Raw genomic sequence first — 21,807 nt, forward strand, 5'->3', positions numbered from 1 at the left:
GGTAAAGAATCTGCCTGTAATGCAGGAGACGTGAGTTTGAGCCCTGGGTTGGGAAGAATCCCTGGAGAAGGAAATGGCAACTCATTCCAGTATTCTTGCCTGGAAATTCTCGTGAACAGAGGAGCCTGGCAGTCTGCAGTCCATGGGTTGCTTTTAAAAGAGTCCCACACAACTTAGTGAATAGACAACAACATATTAGTAAACTTTTAATCAAGTTTCTACATAGAAGATGAATATTCCAAAGCCTGTTTTATGTCTTTTTAAGTGATCTTATGATAGGTCTAAATATAAGAAACCATTATAATATAGATAAATATGGAATCATTATGTTACACATTTGACACTAATGTAATATTTTATGTCAATTATATCTTGGTTTAAAAAAGGCCATGGAAATATGTTCTTTCCATGACTAACGTTCATTCTGGTACAGCAGTATGGAAGGAGATTAATATTGTTTATTTCTCTTTGTGTTTTCTTTTTCCTCCCTGTTTACTTCTGAACAGGCTTGTGCTAAGCGAAGTATATTAAAAAATTTTTTTTTCAGCTTTATTGAAGTGTGTTAACAAATAAAATTGTAGGTAAAATAAAATCTTTACAGAATGCTTTTGTGATACTTCTGTGAGAGAAATTTTTCTTGACTTAAATGTTAGATGCTGACTTGGGATTAAGAAAATTATAAAATTATTTTTTCTTTAGATATCTGGGAATTAATTTTACATCCATTTTCTCCATGGTCACCTCTCTAGATTTATAGACTTTTTATAGTTTATTGGAGAAGGAAATGGCAACCCACTCCAGTATTCTTGCCTGGAGAATCCCAGGGACAGGGGAGCCTGGTGGGCTGCCGTCTCTGGGGTTGCACAGAGTCGGACACGACTGAAGCGACTTAAAAATGTGTTTTGTCAAATGAGTGTTGATCCATTAATTTTATCTTAATTAGAAACTAATCATTGTGTTCATTTTGTTTTGTTTTTTTGACAGTGGAACTTCCCCTCTTGCATGTCTGAATGCCATGCTGCACACAAACTCCCGAGGTGAAGAAGGCATCTTCTATAAGGTTCCAGGTAGAATGGGAGTATATACTTTGAAGGTAAATATTTTTGTTAGGGAGTCATTTTAAAAGTGAAAACAGGAAGTGACTGTATATAAATAATACTTGAATCGTAGAGACAGAATTCTGTTCTTGAAGAGCTTACTTTCAAGAAGAAGTAAAAATTTCAATCCAATGTCCAGTACTTTTTTCTTTAATTAATCTGTAGCCATGTGTAGATAGATTGGAGAAGTAACTTCACTTCATTCTCTGCCACAATATTATTTTGAAAGGATGAACTGAAAATTATTTCCAGTGACTTTAAAGGGCCTCACATCATTTAAATAATAATGAGTGTTACCGTGGAGCATATAGCTTTAATGCTTTATACTACTTTCTCATTTAATTCTCCGTTACAATTCAGAATTGTGATTATTATTTCTTTATTATAATGGAGAAAGCCGAAGTTCAGAAGATTGGATTTTCTTGCCCAGTGTTAGCCAGATAGTATTAGAGCCAGAATATGAACTCACATCTGACTGAATTTCCATTTTCTTTTACCATAACAAGCTTGCTAATTTCTAATTCCTGCACTAAAAAGGGATCTTGACTTATTATTGTCCTTACAGTTATAAACAGAAAAGCCAACTCAAATGAACTTGAGGAAAACAGAGAATTTATTAGTTCATGTAGCTCAAAGTTTTAGGGAAACTCGGCCTGAATTCAGGAGCTCAAATGATTGTCATCAGAAATGATTGTCATCAGAAATGGGTCTCGCTTTCTTTTGGCTTCATTCTAAGGCAGGCCTTCTCATCTACATGACTTCACTCCCAAGCCCCATTCTGCATGCTGTAAGCCTGAGGGGAAAGAGTCTCACAAACTGAAGCAGGAGCCCTTTTAGTTAGTTATGTTGTAGCTTAATTGGTATGGCTTGGCGCAAGTGCCTGTACCTAAACAATCACCTTTGCCAAATGTATTGAATCTTCTGATGGCTGCCCTTAGGTTCATGATCACCCTTGATATGAAGGTGTGGTTAAGCCCTCTCTATCCAGATGGATTGAGGAGAGCGTTATTTCTCAAAGGAAATTTATCATCAGTGACATGTCCACATGTGTGTGCAACTCTTTTCCCCTCTTACCTTTTTAGCTTTGGCTGTAGTCATCACTGTGCTTGGTGGTTGTGTGTAGCATGCTAATTTTTAAAAGATCTAACTCACCTTTAATACCTTCTTTTAAAACACCTTGTTCAACTTCTTGGGGTTACAGGGATCTAGCCCTCATGGAGCTTTCTATGTTTCTTTTAGGTTTGAGCTGTTGTAGACCTCCCATATTGTTAAAAATATTTATTAAATGCCTACTCTGTACTGGACACATAGAGGCTATAAAGAAGGATAAATTAAGGTTCCTGATCTCTTAAATCTCACATAGTTACTAAAATAATTAGTGACAGAATGTACTGTGCTATAAAGTGCTGTTACAGTGTAGAGAAATAAAGATTCATCTTGAGTAAAGGAATTTAGAAGTTTTTGTTTTTATTTTTGCTATTTTAAAGTTGTAAAATTTGAGTTGAACTTTGGTAATGGGAGGAAGGGCCTTCCAGGACAAGGGGATAGGTTAAGCAGAGGCACAGATAAAAGGATTCAGAATGGACTTGGGAGTAAATTGGAGTGGTTAGACCATAATCTGTGTGTGGGCTGGTGTGGTAAGGAGTCGGGGTGGGGTAAATGTTAGGTGAAGAACACACTTTGGAGGCTTTTGAAAACCTGACTGAGGAGTTGGAGAGAGGAGGAGGGAGAGTAGTCATGTGTTGAGGAAGTGGCAGAGGCTTTCAGGAGAATAGCATGATCAAATCCATGTTTAGGAAGATAATTCAGTTAGGATACACTTAAGAATTAAGCAGGGAAACTTGTCAAAAAGATGGTTATGATTGTTTAGAAGTGGTAACTGGGCTGTACTATGAGAGTGATTGGGGCTTCTCTGGTGGCTCAGAGGTAAAGAATCTGCCTGCAATGTGGGAGACCAGGGTTTGATCCTTGGGTCAGAAAGATCCCCTGGAGAAGGGAATGGCTACCCACTCTAGTATTCTTGCCTGAAGAATTCCATGGATAGAGAAGCCTGGCAGGTTATAGTCCATGGGGTCGCAAAGAGTCAGACACGACTGAGCGACTAACATTTTTCATGAGACTGCTAAAAGATGGAGGCAAGGAACATTAGAGAAATAAAATGTGAACTCTTGGGAGTAAATGAACGGATGCAGTGATTCTAAGATGTGGGGTGTGAGTTGATCCTGGAGGGATCACAAGTTTAGGAACATAGTTATATTTGTACTAAAGTATTTGTTGAACTTATGGATCAAGAGGTCTCTTTGGCAACTAATCTGTAAAAGTTTCCTGCATTTTGAAAGAAAGAATAGAAAAATAAGGGATATGTATTTTTAGAAAATGTATAACATGTGAAATGGCACTGGAGAAAAAACAATTCCTTACCAGATCAGAGGTTGCTGTCTTCTTTTTTTTGTTGTTGACCACACCCTGCGGCATGTGGGATCTTAGTTCCCCCATCAGTAATCAAATCCATGCCCCCTCTGGTGCAAGCTCAGAGTCTTAACCACTGAACCAAAAGGGAAGCCCCCAGAGATTACTGCCTTGATTATAATGTTGTGAGTGCCAGTTGTAGGTAGAATGGTCATGTGTCAAAATTATTTTTGATCTGATAATAAAAATAAATTATGTGGGAAAACAGAAAATATATTCAGAGGAAAAAAGAATCATTCCTAGTTTTATAACTTAACATTCACTAATGTATTTATATTTTATATACTATATAAATACATAGCAGCCAGCTAATATTTATTGAACCTTATCATATGCTAGGCACTATACTAAGCATTTTACATTTATTAACTCATTTAATTTCAGAATGATCTTTTAAGGTAGGTACTATTACCTCATCTTACAGGGAAGCTGAGGCATGAGCGTTTAAGACTTTGCCCAGAGCTGCATCATTAGGAGAAGATAAGGCCAAAATTCAAACCCTAGATTCTTAATTTTACAGCTTCCCTGTTATATCTATCATACTGTGGCTGACACAGGAATCGTTTGTGATTAGCATTCTCACTATGCAGTGCAGAAACCAAAGATTCAACGATTTTTTTTTTTTAAATGATTCCTTTTATATTTGACTCTTGCTACTTACACTAGCGAATTTTTGGAACCAGATAGATTCAAATAATTGCCATCTCTTTCTTGCTGTCCAGACTCTTAATTGAATTTGTAATACATAATGGCACTTATATACACACAAATATATATACATTATATGAATGATGGGTATGCTTACATTTTTAAAAATTGTTATTGTGTACCTTTTATAGATTTCATTTCATCATTTACCTGGACTTATATATAGCAAGTTTTTGTCTAAGGCTCTGTGTTGTACGTGCATAAGATTGTCATGTATAATTTTTATCTTTGAGTATAGAAGCAAACAGTAGCTAATTCTACACAAAGAAGAGAGGTGACAGGAATCAGAAATTGCTGGTTCTGCTACTGAATCTTACAATCCTAAAAAATAATCAGCACAATTGCAAGTCACAATAATGCATATCAGAAATTTAATTCCTGTTTGCTGAAATGGTAATGATTAATCCTAATTGGATGCCTACATTTTCAGAAAGATGTGCCGGATGGGGTGAAAGAGCTTTCAGAAGGTTCAGAAGAAAGCAGTGATGGTCAGTCAGATTCCCAGAGTTCTGAGAACAGCAGCAGCAGCAGTGATGGTGGCAGCAACAAGGAGGGAAAAAAGAGCAGGTGGAAAAGGAAAGGTAAATCCACCTGACCCCTCAATACAGGACTGAATGCCGTAGGATAAACGCCCTGGTTAATAGTTCTTCTTCTAGACCCCGGCTCGGTTATTCCCTTTCCTTTACTAGTTAGATCAGTACTGTCCCATGGAATTCCCTGCAGTGATGGAAGTGTTCTACATCTATATTGTACAACTCAACAAAGTAGTCACTAGCACCATGCGTCTTTTGAGCACTTGAAATATAGCTAGTGTGACAGAGGAACTGAATTTTCACTTTATGTTAACCTGAATTTAAATAGCCACATGTGGCTAGTCGCCATCACATTGGACAACTCTAGGTTTTTACCTGGGTTTATTTTCAGCTCTTGGCTACCTGTAACCCTTCTTAGGATGCTATTATGTTATTTACCTCTTTAATACTCTCTTCTAAAATTTGAGGACTTAATTGCTTTAACAGCTCACTCCTTACTAGGAAAAGAATGCTTTTCATTTCTACTAGCAAAGACTAAATTTAGTCTGCTAGTCTTTGCCCTCATCTCCTGCTTGGTTTCTGCTTTATAGTTTACCCCAAACTGTTTTTTTAGAGAATAACATCTTTGTTGCTGCAGCTTCCCTGGGATGAATTTTCCACTTAGAGATACATTTTATTACCTAGTCTTGCTAATTATCTGTAGCTTCTTTTTCAACAGTCTTTTTGAAGAGGCAAAATCATTTTTACCCCAGTATTGGTAAATTGAGCCATATATGGCAGGACAGATTTTAAGCCAGCTCATGCTGGTTACTTTATAAGGACTGATGTAGTGATATGCCAGAGCAAAATAGACATCCAAGAATTTCCCTAGCTTGGATATCCTCTCAGGTTTCAGTTGTAGGTGAGTTGTCTTTGAATCTAGAATTTAGAGTTACACTTATTAGAATAATTGACTCAATGTTGAGTGCTAGTAGAGCTATTGATTTTTGAACTGTATCAGAAAAGTCATCAGGTTTATTACCATTTCTGTGTTAATGTGTGGATTACTCTTGGAGAAAATTTAGATAACTGGTTGTGTTATCTGAGTTCTCTCATAGCAGCTGCTACACATGTTATTTGGACAAATTTTGAAACCAGGGGGTCTTAGCTTTAAGATCACAACCACTTAGAGAACAGCCCAGACCCTAAGTGTTATGAACAAATGGAATAAAGGCAAGGCAAGATTGGGACCTGTGACCAACATTCTTAAAAAAAAAAAAAAAAAAAAAGATTTATTTGTTTGGCTGTGTAGGGTCTTTCCTAGTTGTGGTACACAAGATCTCTGCTGCAGTGTATAAACTCCATTTGTGGCGCATGGGTTCCAGAGTGCACAGGCTTAGTTCCCTGATCAGGCACTGAACCCACGTCCCCTGCATTGCAAGGCAGATTCTCAACCACTGGACCACCAGGGAAATACTCAGTATTCTTGATACGTATTTTTTAAAAGTAATCCCAGTCAGTAGTGAAGAGAGGTGTGTCCAGTGTCTTAATGTTTCTCAGATTATACTAAAGGACCCCCCCTGCCTTTTTTTTTTCTGTTCTTTTTTTGGAAGATGGAGCCAAAAGTATTTAGGCCTCTTTCTCTCCTCTGCTTCCCCCCAGTTTACATTTTTCTTTTTAAGTTTGGGAATTGTTGATCTAGGATTAGAAACCAAACCAGGTCATCAAGCAAGAGAAACAGATTCATAATTTCTGGATGTGGCTGGAAACAGGGAAATCAGCATTAAAGATGGTCAGTAAACTGGGAACAAAGTCACGGTTGTGTAGGTCTTTGCTTTTTGGTAGCTCATAGGCTGGAATAGCTGTTTTAGGTAGTGATTGTTACATGGTTGTGAAAGGCTATCTATGAGGTAAATGTGTTGTGATTACAGGAGGATTTAAGAAATAACAGTTGAACCCCATTCTCAGTAGCTTCAGTTCAGTCGCTCAGTCATGTCCAACTCTTTGTGACCCCGTGGACTGAAGCACTCCAGGCTTCCCTGTCCATCACCAACTCCTGGAGTTTACTCAGACCCATTGAGTTGGTGATGCCATCCAACCATCTCATCCTCTGTCCCCTTCTCCTCCTCTCAGTAGCTTAATGGCTAGATTAAAATATTACAACCGTGCCCCACACTTGGCATAATAATAGAAAATATTAACATCAAGGTTATAGCAAATTCAAAATTGTAGTCAACATAAATTATTTTCTAACTGCCTCTGATGCATTCTTCTTGAAATTGTCACAGTATTAACTACTTAGCCTCAGTTTATGTTGAGATCTTAAGATCTTTTCTGATTGTAGCCTGTTAAACTGAGACTAGGATGAACGTCATGTGGTGTTTGAAAGGTGGAGATGAGAAGTGTATGTGATGTCATATGGAATTCACATCGACTCTGGCAGCTCTGATATCTTAAGAAATGGATAAATGCTAAGCTAGCAATAATGAAGAATGATTTAGTCTCTCATAGGATGTACTTCTCTCATTCTTGAGTCATGCATATGGCATAGGCATAGAAGTGTAGTTTTAATTTTCTGTTGTATACATATGAGTATTTTTGTAGTCAAGTGCAAATTAAAGTGGAAAACTTATAGATAGCAGTGATAGTAGTAGCATGCTGCAGAACAATTCTAAGTCAATTGCAGTTATTAATAAAGGTGAAACAAATGTGTCTATTCCGTTTTCTTATTTAGAGCTTTTACTCTCAATCTGACATCACTTTATTTCAAATGCATTGTAAGACAGGAAGAACACTGAGATAGTATCGAAACCCACTTCCTTTTATGTACAAAAATAAAGAGCTCTGACAGCAAAACTGATACTTCTAGTTGGAAATCGATAGAGACTCTCTTGAAATAGGTATACCTTTCAGCCAGATAGGAACAGAGAGTAGAACCTTGAAATTCAGTCAAATGTTAAAACTAGTTTATTGATTTCTGTGTAAGGTGGAAGAACTTAGAAGTTTGTAGTTTTGGTTCCTAATTTCCAGACAGGAAACAATGTTCAGAGAAGAGCTTTATGGAATTCCAAGTCAAGGTAAGATGGAATAACACTAGAAAAATGATTAAAATCAACTTTTTCTGTTGCTTTTTGGGTAGGATCGTATCTAAGTGAAGTCTGCCTTTTCCCTGAAATATGATATTGCAGCATGAAATATCTACATGTATTATTGTTTTTATCTTCTGATAAAATTATTTATTATTATTGTCTTTATATATTTTTAATAATAAAATTATTTTTGTTATTAATTTGTGAAAATTAAAACTCTCCCTTAAGAGAAGTATTGCTCCTTTTGACCATGAAGACGATTTGGGGAACTTAAATTGTTATCAGTCTTTCAACGATTAATCCTTTAACTGTATAAAGCTCAGTTTCAATTTTGGTATTACTGCTCCATTATTTCTGATAGTCCCTCTAATACTTCAGAGGGTCTCACTGAATATCTTCAGGAGAAAAAATAAAATACTAAGAGATTATTTACTAATTCTTTTAATTCAAGTGCATTTAATATGAATAGTCCATTACCCTTTGGACCTTGTTCCATATGATAATCATTTGTTGAAATGGAAAATTCCCAATGCTATAGTGAAAAGTGGTGCCTTCTGAGCTTATACCTAGTGGATGGTACAGATGGATCCAATGAGCTGAAACTACTTCAGTAAACTATATAAGTAAAACTGGTTTTGATGAGCCTCAAGTTCTAAATCACTTTGGAAAGCTGGTTTCTCGGTGTATTATAGTTGAACATGCATCAGAATCACTGGGAGAGCTCATTAAGACAGATTCCTGGGCCCTACCTTCACAGTTTCTTGTTCAGTAGAGTTGGGTTGGGATTCAGTAATTTGCATTTTGTAGATAATAATGGTATCATTCTTGGTACAATACCTTAGAAACCAGTGTTTAAAACAGTGTAATAATAAGAGCAAAAGACTAGAAATTACTAAACTACTCATCAGAGTCCAGTTGAAGAAATTATGATACATCTGCACAATGGAATTTTATGTAGCTATTGAAAGGACGATGATCCTTCAGTCTCTGCCTCTGTGAAGACATGGACTTCTCCTCTGTGTTTGTCTTGTGTTTAAGGTGACTCATCATTTGATTTTAAGACCCACTGGGCTCATCCAAGATTATTTCCTTGTCTCAAAATCAATTATATCTGCCAAGTCTCCTTTTCCAAATAGTATAACATTTCTGGGGGTTAGGACATGGACACTTTTAGTGGACACCACTTAATGCACTGCAAGTACTCAGTCTTCTGAAACTGTGCAAAGTTCAAATGTTGGTTGTGCTCCTTACTACCTGAGTCCTTTTGCAGGCTAATTAAATTTCTAGATAAGGAAAATTTAGATAATACCATCACAATATGCAGGTGTTTACATTTAATATTTATATATAAATACACATCCTTGAAATTTTTTCATATTTTTATTTGCATAGAAAAATGTCAACAAGGATACCAATCCAACTATATTATTTAGTTATCTCAGAGGGTAGAATTGGAGGAGATTGGGTGGGAATAGAAAGAGAAGTTGTACCTACCTTATTGTTCAAGTCGCCAAGTCGTGTCCAACTGTTTGCAGCCCCATGAAATGCAGCATGCCAGAGTTCACTGTCTCCCAGTTTGCTTAGATTCATGTCCATTTAGTTGGTGATGCCATCCAACCATCTCATCCTCTTTTCTTGCCCTCAGTCTTTCCCAGCATTACAATCTTTTCCAATGAGTCGGAGTTTCGCGTTAGAGGATGGTTGTAAGAGTTCAGTGAAATTCTGTTCAAATGAACCTAGCACAGCATTAGGCGCATAGATGATGTTTAATTCTTGGTTACTCTAATAAAGTTAATGTGTCTTAGAGATAATGTAGGCACTAGAAGGATTAAAAGAGATGAGTTTATCAACGTGTTTAAATCGTGCTTGCTCTTTGTAGTTCTGAACCTTTAATATTTGAAAGTTTCATTAAAGTTGTGAGACCGGTATTTGGCATTAAGTCAACTCTGGGAGATTTTCTTGATTTATTTTAGTTGGCTTCAAGATATGTTTATGGATTCATTTGCTAGAAAGGGCTTTTGCCTTAAAGGGAAACATTCCAAAGGTTTGCCCTGGTAATCACAGATAGCTTTATTGTGTGTTTTCCAGGCCACAGTTAGAATTATTGCATTCTTTAATGGGGTCATTTTGGTTGGTTTGATTTTTGTTAATTTTTAGATATTGGGGCAGTTGAGGACATGTATATTCTCAGATTTCCGCAAACTATTAAAAAGAAAGTAAATATAGTTAAATCTTAATAGTTTTTTAGCTTTATTTTCATAATGTCCATTAAAAACATTGGTCAAATCAAGAAGACAGACAATAGCAAGTGTTGACAAGAGTGTGGAAAAATTGGAATACTCACACATTTCTGACGGAACTGTAAAAATGGTGCAGCCATTTCAGAAGTCAGTTTAGGACTTCCTTAAAAAGTTTAAACATAGAGTTACTGAAAAACCCAGCAATTTCACTTTTAGATATGAACCCAGGAGGGTTGAAAACATATGTCCAACACAAAATCCTGCTAATGAGTGTTCATAATGGCCAAAAAGTGAAAACAGCCCAAATGTCTGTCGGCTCATGAATAACAAAATGTGGTATATGCATACAATAGAATGTTATTTGGTGATAAAAAAAATAAAGTATTGATACATGCTGAAACATAGATGAATCTTTAAAACACTAATTTTAAAAAAAAAGCCCATCACTAAAGAGGGAAGTCAGTTAGGGGGAAAGAAGAATGACAGCTAACCAGTACAGTGATTCTGATGATGGTTGCACAACTTTGCAAATATTTTACAAGCCATTAAATTTTACACTTCAGGTGAATTGTATGGTATAGGAATTGTATCTCAGTGAAACTGTTAGTGCACTCAGATGCTGACCAATTTTTTAAAAAAACAGCACTAAGAATTTAGTTTCTTTTTGTTGCTTAACCATCTCAAGAATTATCCAACTCCATTTTTTGTTTTATATGTTACAATTAACTTTTTTTTTTTTAACACCACACTTTCTTTCCCATATATAAACCCCCAGTTAGGGCTGGGATACAAAGCTGAAGTTAAGTATGATGAGTCTTCTTAATATTGTCTACTGTTGTCTTCATTTTTATTTTTGAGTCTGGGTCAGCAATTTCTTTATTATCTTGTATCATAAATTATACACTGTCGAACTTTAGAGAACATGAAGATCTTAATTGTGTTTATTATAAGAAGTATAGACCCTTTCTGGGGAAAACTCTTCACGCAATACTGAGGTTTGGCCGAGTCTGATAAAACAGCTAGTGATGAAGTAGAGAGTGGTTCCATCCCATGTATCCCTACACTGATTTCATCAGAAGTCCTAAAGCACCCTTTCACATGGGTATCAGAGTTGAAGGAATATAAGAATTAGAGAACAGTAGTGTTTGAGGTGGAATGACCTTATTGCCTTCATTTTAAAGATAAGGGAAACTGGAACCCGTTCTATCAACCCAGGGCTCTTCCACAATACCATGTTGTTACTAGAGGTAACAGTAGGTTCCAGTGGGTTCTAGAATCTTTTCTAAACTTTACCTTAGTTGATGACTCATGGTTTATATTCTGCTTCCTGCTTCTTCAGTCAATTCTATTGAAAAAATTAAAGAATGAGAAGTGATGAATACTAACATTCATCCCTTCCCCATCCTGTCATCCTTCACTAGAGCTTTCTGAGGAAATAAACTGAAAGGGGAGGCTGTTTGCAGTAGAACTCCAAAAAGAAGATCCTTCTCAAAAGTGTTTGGTCACAGTTCTTAATACAGGTAGCACTATATGATTGGGAAAGGAATGGTGCTTGATATCGCCTCTGATAACAAAACTTGGAATTGTCATTTTTCTCCCCCTAGTATCATCTAGGCTGTCACAGCCATCTTCTCCTCATTCGGGCTGCCCATCTCCTACCATTCCAGCAGGTAAAGTCATTTCTTCATCACAGAAGCACAGCAAGAAGGCACTAAAGCAGGTAATCATGCTATTCTGTGTACAGAAGTATACTCTCGTATATTAAAAATGCATGCTTCTGGCAATCAATGAGTTTCTTGAAAGGACATTAAGTCCTTTTAAGGAAAAATTTTATACAGTTTCCCAGTTTGTTTTTAATAATTTATGCATCTCTGCGTTATAGCTTTGTCGTAGATACTCTTTATATCACACTTCAAAAGTTCCTCATTGGTTTCCAATTTGCTATGAGGGGTGTGTGTGTGTGTATGTGTGTGTTACAAGTAGGTATTGAATTTTTTCAGGTTGAATTTTTTCAGCATTTATTAAGTCATCAGGTAACTTTTTAAGTCAGCCAGTATGCAGAATTCCAGGGCTAGATTTTCTAATGTTAATCTGTAGTTAACTCTCTGGAATAAGCCCTATTATGTTTGTTACATCATTTTTAATATATGAGTGGAATTTTCTTTTTTATGAGTTTAGCTTAGATTTTGTTATTTTCTTGTACAGCTTTGGAATCAGGATTGTTCTTAGCATCTATTAAGTTCTGTAGCTCTCTATATTTTTCTAGATTTTTGGAAAAAATAATAAAAATTAGTCTTGCAGATCTTACCTTTTACTGCTAGGGTGTTTCAATTTCATTTAGTACTACTCTTGATTTCTGATTCTTTTTGGAAATTTATTTTTCTTAAAAAATGGTCTAGTTCACTTGATTTTTTTTTTGTCAAATATTGGTATAAAGTTGTACATAGTATTTTTGTATGTGTGTGTTTTGTTCCTCAGTGTACTTTGTTTATAATGTATCTTTTCTCAGTGTTACTTGCTGACTATTTTACTGGGCTTTTCAAGGAACTAGCTTTTCATTTTTTTGAAATGCAGCTTATCAATATGTATAAATTTGACTAATGATTAAGAACACAGACCACTTCTATCCTTTTGTTGCTGTTGCTAAGTCACTTCAGTCGTGTCCGACTCTGTGTGACCCCACAGACGTCAACCCACCAGGCTCCCCCGTCCCTGGGATTCTCCAGGCAAGAGTACTGGAGTGGGTTGCCATTTCCTTCTCCAATGCAGGAAAGTGAAAAGTGAGAGTGAAGTCGCTCAGTCGTGTCTGACTCTTAGCGACCCCATGGACTGCACCCCACCAGGCTCCTCCGTCCATGGGATTTTCCAGGCAAGAGTCCTGGAGTGGGGTGCCATTGCCTTCTCCACTTCTACCCTTAGATTGGTATATATAATAGAGCTTAATTATAACATAAAGCACTGTCAAGTACATGGGAGAATGACTCCTTGTAGTTTGCTGGTAGAATATAAATTATCATAGCTGTTTTGGAGAAAAATTTTATAATATTTATTAAAATTTTAAGTGCACATACCCTATGACTAAGCAGTTAAATATTTGGAAACTTATCTTAGAAAAATGCATGTATTCATACATTCACACACAGAAAAATGTTTGGATTAAAGTTTATAATAGGAAAAATGTTTAAGTAGAGATACATACATGAGTTGCTTCATTAAGAGTGGCATATCCATACATTAGACAGTTATATAGGATTAAAAGTTTACTTTGTAATGAAATTATTCTGCACATATAAACATCACCACACTATAATGTTTAATAGTTAAAATCAAGATGTGTTACAGCACTCATTAAAAACATACACATATCTGACATACATACCCAGAACAATAATTCATGGAAACATGAATATGTATATATGCACCAACACACACATATAATGTAAGTGTAGAAGAAACTCAGTAAGGAACAATAAGTTGATGACTATAACTTGTTACCTTATTCATGACATAAAAACTACTCTGTATTATTTTCTTGTAATCTCAGGAGTCAGATACTGTATTTTCTTTAAAGAATATCAATATGGGAAATTAGGTAAATTAGATTGTTGATATGTAAAGTAAAATTTTTGCCTCCTGTGTATGTTTTTCATATTATTAGGTGAGAAAACATTTCAGTATAAGTTATCCTTTACCACAGTGAAATTTGTTTTTATTGTTTGTTTTTTAAATTTTAAAATTAGGCACAGGGTTTGTATCCTACTGAGGGAGGGGGAAACTGAATGCAGTTCTTAAAACAGAGAAGCTGTAAGTTGTTTCGTTTTTATTTTATATCTGAATTTATGTGATCATAGCAGAAACAGATAAGATCAAGTAGCTCTATTAAATTTTGCATTAACCTAGAATGACCTACATACTGCGAATAGAAAGAAATACTAGTGGCTGCCACACAGGAAGCCTACAAACATTTTGTATTCTGATTGCAAAGAATGAGAGATAAGCTGTCATCAATGATCAGACAAAACTGACATTATGTTTCTGCCTCACCTATTATAAATGTTATAAGTGAAAGGTAAGCCAGATATGAGAGACTCTGAGTATTCTTTTCTTCACTGACAGCTTAGATCAAGGAAATCAAGTGTTGCCACTGTGCCTATATGGCATAGCCAGAACTACATGTGAATGTGAAGTAGGAGAAAACCGTATTGTGAAGAAAGAATCTGAAACAAGTAGGCAGTTGGTTATTCCACACTTTTCTACATGATGGTCTTGAAAGTTAAAGCTTCAACTGACATTTTAGTGAGGTCATAGATGTTCAGCCTTTTCCTGAAATGTAGTTTTAGTTTGTCTTTTTTTTTTTTTTTTTTTAAGCTCTTGAATTAAACAGTTGCCTTTATGTATCTTCATGATTAAAACCTCGGGAGCTCTTTATTTTTCTGTTCGTTCTAGTTTAGTATATTCTATAAGAACATTATAGAAATTAAAATATTCTGAAGTAACCAGAAGGAACCACACTTCTTATTAATAGAACCAGTGTTTTCTAATCTTCCCTCCCTTCAGTTTACCACATTGGTATAAATCGCTGAGATTCATTTGATCATTGGGCCAAATCTTACTGCTCTTACACAAGATCAAATTCAAGTAGTTATTTACTACTTTTTGTTCAACTGCAGCACCTCTGAAGCATACATAAGGCAAATATTTATATTTCTAGATAAAGTTGATACAAATGAGAACTGTTCTTGGTTCAGGGCTTAGAATTCTGTTTCAGAATGATCGTATCTAATTCTCTGTTACTACAAGTTTGAGAAATCCCTGGCTTATTGGTGATTTTTAAGTTCTAAAAAAATGTTAATGACAGTTTCTCAGATTTATGTACAGGAGAATATTGGTGAAGGAAAAAAATCCAAATTTTAAGGCTCATTTAGGCCTGTATTTAATTAGTTTAATTGAGATTTTTGTTTACTTGGATAGATTTCACAGAAATTGTATAGTCAGCATGGTCCTTACCACTTAAAAGAAGACATTTATGATTTGTTATTACTAAAAACTGATTTGTTTCTCACAGTCAGTTTTCTCTTTCTAGGCACTAAAACAGCAACAACAGAAGAAACAGCAGCAGCAGCAATGCAGGCCAAGCATGTCCATCTCCTCCAACCAGCACCTCTCTCTGAAGACTGTCAAAGCATCCAGTGACCCTGTACCTGCCAAACCTGGTAGGCAGACCAAGTGTCTTTTCAGCGAAAGTTTCTTTTCCAGTATTTTTGTATATAAAACCCATATAGTCTGTTATTTATTTTTCAATTATTGTATTTATTTACATAATCCTTATACTGCCAGATGCTCAGTATAAATCCTTTTAGGGTAAATGGAGAAATTTATGCAGTGTAATCATACAGTTATTTTAAAGTACATCATTGGGATTTGCACGTTAGAATAAGATCAGTGACTCATTCCCCAAATGTCTAACAATAATATTTGGAAGCCTCCGATTAGTAACCTTATAAAGCTGATGTTTCCAAGTTGCTCAAGCTGAACTCTACAAGTTCTCTCCTTTAAAAATATAAATCCTTCCTAAGAGTACATAATACCTTTGAGTTTCCATTGGACATATCCACGGGCCTTTGGATTTTTTGTTACTGTTGCTTATTTTCTTTTCAATTTAAACTGGTTGAGCTATAGGCTTTTTTATTACACAGTTCAATTCAATGCCAGCTTATTTGTGGGTTTGCCAGATTTAAACCATGTCTTGTAGAACTTTGCATTTTTGTTAGAAAGGAAATTTACCACTAGAAGCAAATGTGCTGGGAGGAAAAAAGGGATTTTATTCACTTTTGACTCCTAATTCTCAGACTCAGAGCACATCTGCAGGGTCACATTGCCTCAAACATAACTCCTTTTGGTTTGTTGTTGTTCAGTTGCTCAGTCACATCCGACTGTTTGCAGCTCCATGGACTGACTGCAGCATGCCATCTCCTTCACCATCTCCTGGAGCTTGCTCAAGTCAGTGATGCCATCCAGCCATCTCATCGTCTTTTATCCCCTTCTCCTCCTGCCTTCAATCTTTCCCAGCATCAGGGTGTCTTCTAATGACTCATTTCTTCGCATCAGGTGGCCAAAGTATTGGAGCTTTAGCTTAAGCATAAGTGCATCTAATAAATATTTAGGATTGATTTCCTTTAGGATTGACTGGTTTGATTTCCTTGATAACCTTTTGGTTAGCATTGTATAATTTAATTGTTCTTTTGATTGATTAGTTTCTATCTATAACTTCAGGGTTATATATTTTTTTCCCCTAGCGATATGGGAAGGAAAGCAATCTGATGGACAGTCAAGCAGCCCTCAGAACTCAAACTCTAGCTTTTCTTCTTCTTCGGTTAAAGTGGAAAATCATTTGCTGGGCCTGGGGAAGAAGTCATTCCAGAGGTCTGACAGGCTCCACACAAGTAAGTTGCTTTACTAAGGACTCAGTTCTCAGACATTAAATTGTCAACTCTGTGTTTGAAATTTGTTACCTGCGAGGCTTAATTGCTGCTTCCTGTTCACCTTTGAGCACTTGACTATTTTCATGTTCTTCCTTTCCTGCGTATCAAACTTCATTTCAGAATAAGATCTGTTATCAGCGTTTTTGTGGTTAATTTTTCTTTCTGACAAGGGGTTTCTTTATCCAGCATTATTTATATTTTATCTTTGTATACATAGAAGGGCTTATAATTGAACATGGCAAACTGAACCACCTTTTCTGCTCCAAGTCCCACTAAAGCAAGAATATGGAAAAACCATATTAAACCCTTAAGAGTAAAGAAAACAAGAAGATAACAGATGGACAGGCAATATCACCAAATTTTGAAAGATAAAAACTGGATAGAGTTTTTCACAGAGCTGAGGAGCAGGTGCCAGTAGGAAGCAAGCCAGCTGAGCCTGTAGAACTCCAGAAGGGTTTAAGAATTGGAAATACCATGTCTTAGAGAAGATGAAGCATTGGGTTGAAAAGAAGAACCTTCTTTAAAAGTTAATAAGAAGCAGTTTGATGCCTTAGCCTAGCAGGAGACAAGAGGTTTATTTTGAGGTGAAATTAAATCTTACAGACTTTAAGTTTAGAGACACCATACATAACTGAGGACAGATAAGGAGGCAGTATACTGAAATCAGGGAAATGAAATAAAACACAAATATAGAATAGATCCTCCTGCTTGCTTGGTGTCCAGAATGTTAGTAGTGGGGCATGTTTCTATCTCCGTTACTTTGTTCTTCCTCCCCACCTAAGCTTCAGCAGGAGATTGAGGGATTGGTACTCAAAGAAATTGAATAGCCTAAAAAAAAAAAACAACTGCGCTGGCAAATGTATTGATTGCCAGCTAAAAGAGATCATCTGGAAGCTACTTCTGTGCAGCTCGTCAGTCTGCAAGACACACCCGGGCACCAGAATTTTCAGTCAGTCTTCTAGGACCTGTTTTTGCTTGTGATTACCTTTGAAGAAAACCTCCATCATGAGAGGATCTGAAATATAGACTCACAAAAGTAGAGATAAATCAGGAAGGAGAAAATGTTAAGTAACTTTAAAAGCTATGGTATTCACAGAAAGACATAAAAGATGATATCACATCCATGAAAGAACAGAATAATACTGTTTTTAAAAATCAGAAAATAAAGAGTTCCAGGATATTAGATACTATGGGAGCAGAGATAAAAAATTCTAGTAGAAGTACTTAAAGTTAGAGGTGGAAAAATTTCCTAGTACATAGGTCAAAGGAGAGATTGAAAAAGAGAAGGTAAAGTGGGAATGTGAGTCTAGCCTGTCCAGTGTCTTAAATAGTGGGAATGTCAGAAAGGCCAGAAATTGAAAGGGGGGCAATAATGCAAGAATACAGGAAAAATAATGTGAGAAAATTCTGTAGAATTGAAAGCCACAGATTCCATTTATGTTTTAAACTGTGTTCTCAACTCTATCAGTGTCTAGAAAGACTGAAACCTTCCTGTTGTGAACAGACTTTCTGTAACTGCTAAGCTGTTCAATCGTAACATTTTTAGCTAATGCAGAGAAAATTGATGAAAATAATTATGGGAAGAGAAAAAGAGCCTCGGTGTAATTTATAGAGATATTTGAATTTTCTACTTTTCAGTCATTCTATGTATGTGTTATAAACTTCTCAATTCCATTAGTGAAATGATCAAATCTCAAACATAAAATGCATTTTTTAGTATGACAAAAGATTCACTTTTACAGTTTATTCCAGTTTTGCAGGGGAGATAACATATTTTTTTTTTATCCCTTATGAATGAACAAAATTTGCTTTGTTTATTCTAAGAACCTTAAGTGTTATCTTCTTCATAGTGTGATATTTTAAAGTAATGACAGCCATGACATTTTTGCACTGCAGAGCAAGGTATAGTTTAGAAAGAAACAGGAATGTGAAGAAGGCCCAGGTGATTCTTCTCCATGTTTTTACAGGGCAAATGAAGAGAACTAAATGTGCTGAGATTGATGTTGAGACGCCAGATTCCATTCTGGTTAATACAAACCTACGAGCGCTAATCAACAAACACACCTTTTCAGTCCTTCCTGGAGACTGCCAACAGCGATTGCTTTTACTACTTCCAGAGGTGGATCGACAGGTGTGTTCTTTCAAGCATATCAGCAGTTTTCTAACCCTTCTGGGGCTTCTTTCAGCCATCACCTTTAGAACTCCTTAAGATTTTTAAAATGGTTTTTGTGTGTACGTGTAAAGAAGTGATATCAAAGGTATTAATAAGAAAAACAATATTTCTTGTAAGTGTTCTTAATTGGGTGGCCCTGTAAGGCTTATAAAGAAAAAGAACCCTCTTATCAGAAATGTCAGGATTTGGAATAAAATTTGTCTAGCTATCATATTAGGATGTAGACATGCACAGAGTATAATTCAGAAGGAAGAATTGTCTTAAGACATTACATGGGGTGTTTCAATGGATCTTTTGATGAGATTAAGAATGTTATTTTCATTTTTTGTTAAACTTTTCTAAAACACTTTTTGCTTTAATAATACACTTATGATGTCAGCAAATTTGGAAAACCCAGCTGTGGCCACAGGACTGGAAAATGTCAGTTTTCCATCACAGTTCCAAAGAAGGGCAGTGCTAAAGAATGTTCAAACTACCAGCCATTTGTGCTCACTTCCCATGCTAGCAAGGCTATGCTCAAAATCCTTCAAGCTAGGCTTTAGACTTGGATCAAGAATTTCCAGATGTACAAAGTAAGTTGCCAGCATTCGTTGGATCATAGAGAAAGCAAGGGAATTCCAGAAAAACATATACTTCTGTTTCATTGTCTACGTGAACACCTTTGACTGTGTGGATCACAAAAGACTGGAAAATTCTTAAAGAGATGGAAATACCAGACTATCTTATCTGTCTCCTGAGAAACCTGTATATGGGTCAAGAAGCACAGTTAGAACCTTACATGGAACAACAGACTGGTTCCAAATTGGGAATAGAGTACAACAAGGCTGTATATTGTCTTCCTGTTTGTTTAATTTATATGCAGAGTAAATCATGAGAATTACTGGGCTGGATGAGTTACAAGCTGGAATCAGGATTGCTAAGAGAAATACCAAGAACCTCATATGCAGATAATACCACTAATAGCAGAAAGCGAAGAGGAACTAAAGAACCTCTTGATGAGGGTGAAAGAGGAGATTGAAAAAGCTCGCCTAAAACTCAGCATTAAACAAACTTAAGATCATGGCATCTGGTCTCATCACTTCATGGCAAATAGAAGGCGAAAAAATGGAAGCAATGGCAGATTTCTCTTCTTGGGCTCTAGAATTACTGTGGATGGTGACTGCAGCCATGAAATTAGAAGACGTTTGCTTCTTGAAAGGAAAGCTATGACAAACTTAAGACAGCATATTAAACAGCAAAGACATCACTTTGCTGACAAAGGTCCGTCTAGTCAAAGCTGTGGTTTTTCCAGTAGTCATGTACGGATGTGAGAGTTGAACCCTAAAGAAGGCTGACCACCAAAGAATTGGTGCTTTCGAACTGTGGTGCTGGCGAAGACTCTTTGAGAGTCCCTTGGACATCAGGGAGATCAAACTAGATATCCTAAAGGAAATCAACCCTGAATATTCATTGGAAGGATTGTTGCTGAAGCCGAAGCTCCAATACTTTGGCCACCTAATGTGAAGAACTGACTCATTGAAATAGACCCTGATGCTGGGAGAGGTTGAAGGCAAAAGGAGAAGAGGGTGGCAGAGGATGAGTTGTTTGGATAGAATCAGTGATTCAGTGGACATGAACTTGGGCAAACTCCAGGAGATAGTGAGGGACAGGGAGGCCTGGTGTGCTGCAGTCCATGGGTTCACAAAGAGTTGGACGCGACTTAGTGACTGAACAACAACAAAATCCAAAATAGTTTGTACTCCTTAATAAAACTAAATGGTACCTAGTAGAAACACTAAAGGTTTGGAAGAATCTTGGCAGGGACCAGAGAAATTTAAGTTGGTCAGGAATAAGGCATAGGTTCAAGACCTAGGCTTTCATCGAGGAAGGAGGAGTGACTAGCAAGTCATTCTCCTTTTTGATCTTCTGTTTCCTCTTCTGCAAAAGGTTCATTATGATTTTGTAAAGTTTTTTTCAATTCTGTGGTTTCTTTAAAAGATTAATGATTATTTCCAAGTATGTACTATGTTCTAAGCAATCTGTAAGGCATTTCACTTTTTTCTAATCATTTAAAAACAGGATGGTAGAGATTTGTTTTACCTGTATTATAGTAAGAGAACTAGATATGTCCTCTAGTTTGTAGTAAGAGATTATAAGTAAGCTATACAGATCATTATAGCTATTTGACTATAAAGTCAAAACTAAATTCTTTCTTATTCTGAAAATCATCTTTCTACTAAACTATATTGATACCAGTTTTTATATTGCTATGAATTAGCACGTGTGAAAGGTCAGATTCCATTTCTGGGGAGTCAGATAAGTCAGTGTACTACCAGCAGTAGGGAAAGGAAGTAAAATGGATCCTTCCCAGCTATTGCTCTCCCTGCCTTAACATTTCTTGGAGAAATTGCAGATTTGGGGATCCCCAGTTCTTGGTTAGAACGAGTAAGGAGACTGAAGTTTTGGGAGAGTTTTTAAAGAACTTCTCTTATTGCCTGGTATTGCTCTCATCATTTTTAAAGACTCAAGTTTGTAGGTTGGGGCTAATAACACAAGACCTAATAGAGAAGGTCTATCTGTAGAACTTTATTGTGGGTTTCTTTAAACTGTCTTATGACTAAAATGAACTGTCTTATGACTAATGGTCCTTGTCCTCTGTTAGAGGGGATCTTGCTATCTTCAGTTTTGAAATTAAAAGGCACCTTAGAACTTACAGGCTTTCTGTTGAGTGCAGTCCTGTTGTGTATGCTTAATAGGAGGCTGCTTGACTGTCGTTTTCAGTTACTGTGGTGGGAAGGCACGGTAATCTGAGAACAGGGAGTATGGAATTTATTAATGAAATTATTAGTGAATGTTTTAGTGATTCTGCCTCATTGTCCGATGAAATTTGGAGTTTATCCAAAATTCTGGTTATTATTAGCATGAAACATTGGACACCATATTTCAGTGTATGGAGTACCCAACAAGGAACAGTAGGGAAAGCATTATGTAGACCAGAGGAAAGAATAAGGAAGGAGTGTGGATTAAAACACCTCTCTTCAGATATATTTGAAGGTCT

General features: G+C 36.3%; 1 protein-coding gene across 4 annotated transcripts in view; it reads left to right on the top strand.

Annotated features, from left to right (window-relative positions):
- Positions 1–961: 961 nt before the first annotated feature.
- ASXL2 (ASXL transcriptional regulator 2) overlaps positions 962–21,807 on the top strand; it is a 44,154-nt gene continuing 23,308 nt past the window's right edge. The window contains exons 1-6 of one of the 4 annotated variants that reach the window (XM_027555892.1): positions 962–1,093; positions 4,705–4,855; positions 11,720–11,835; positions 15,199–15,328; positions 16,412–16,558; positions 18,565–18,728. In XM_027555892.1, the coding sequence (XP_027411693.1) occupies positions 1,016–1,093; positions 4,705–4,855; positions 11,720–11,835; positions 15,199–15,328; positions 16,412–16,558; positions 18,565–18,728 (786 nt within the window). In that variant the 5' untranslated portion in view covers positions 962–1,015. Of the gene's footprint in view, positions 1,094–4,704; positions 4,856–6,887; positions 7,864–11,719; positions 11,836–15,198; positions 15,329–16,411; positions 16,559–18,564; positions 18,729–21,807 lie in introns of those variants that run through there. The other 3 variants (XM_027555889.1, XM_027555891.1, XM_027555890.1) reach the window with 3 other exon arrangements.

The sequence above is a fragment of the Bos indicus x Bos taurus genome, chromosome 11 (genome assembly GCF_003369695.1).
Source record: "Bos indicus x Bos taurus breed Angus x Brahman F1 hybrid chromosome 11, Bos_hybrid_MaternalHap_v2.0, whole genome shotgun sequence".
Classification (NCBI taxonomy): Eukaryota; Metazoa; Chordata; class Mammalia; order Artiodactyla; family Bovidae; genus Bos; species Bos indicus x Bos taurus.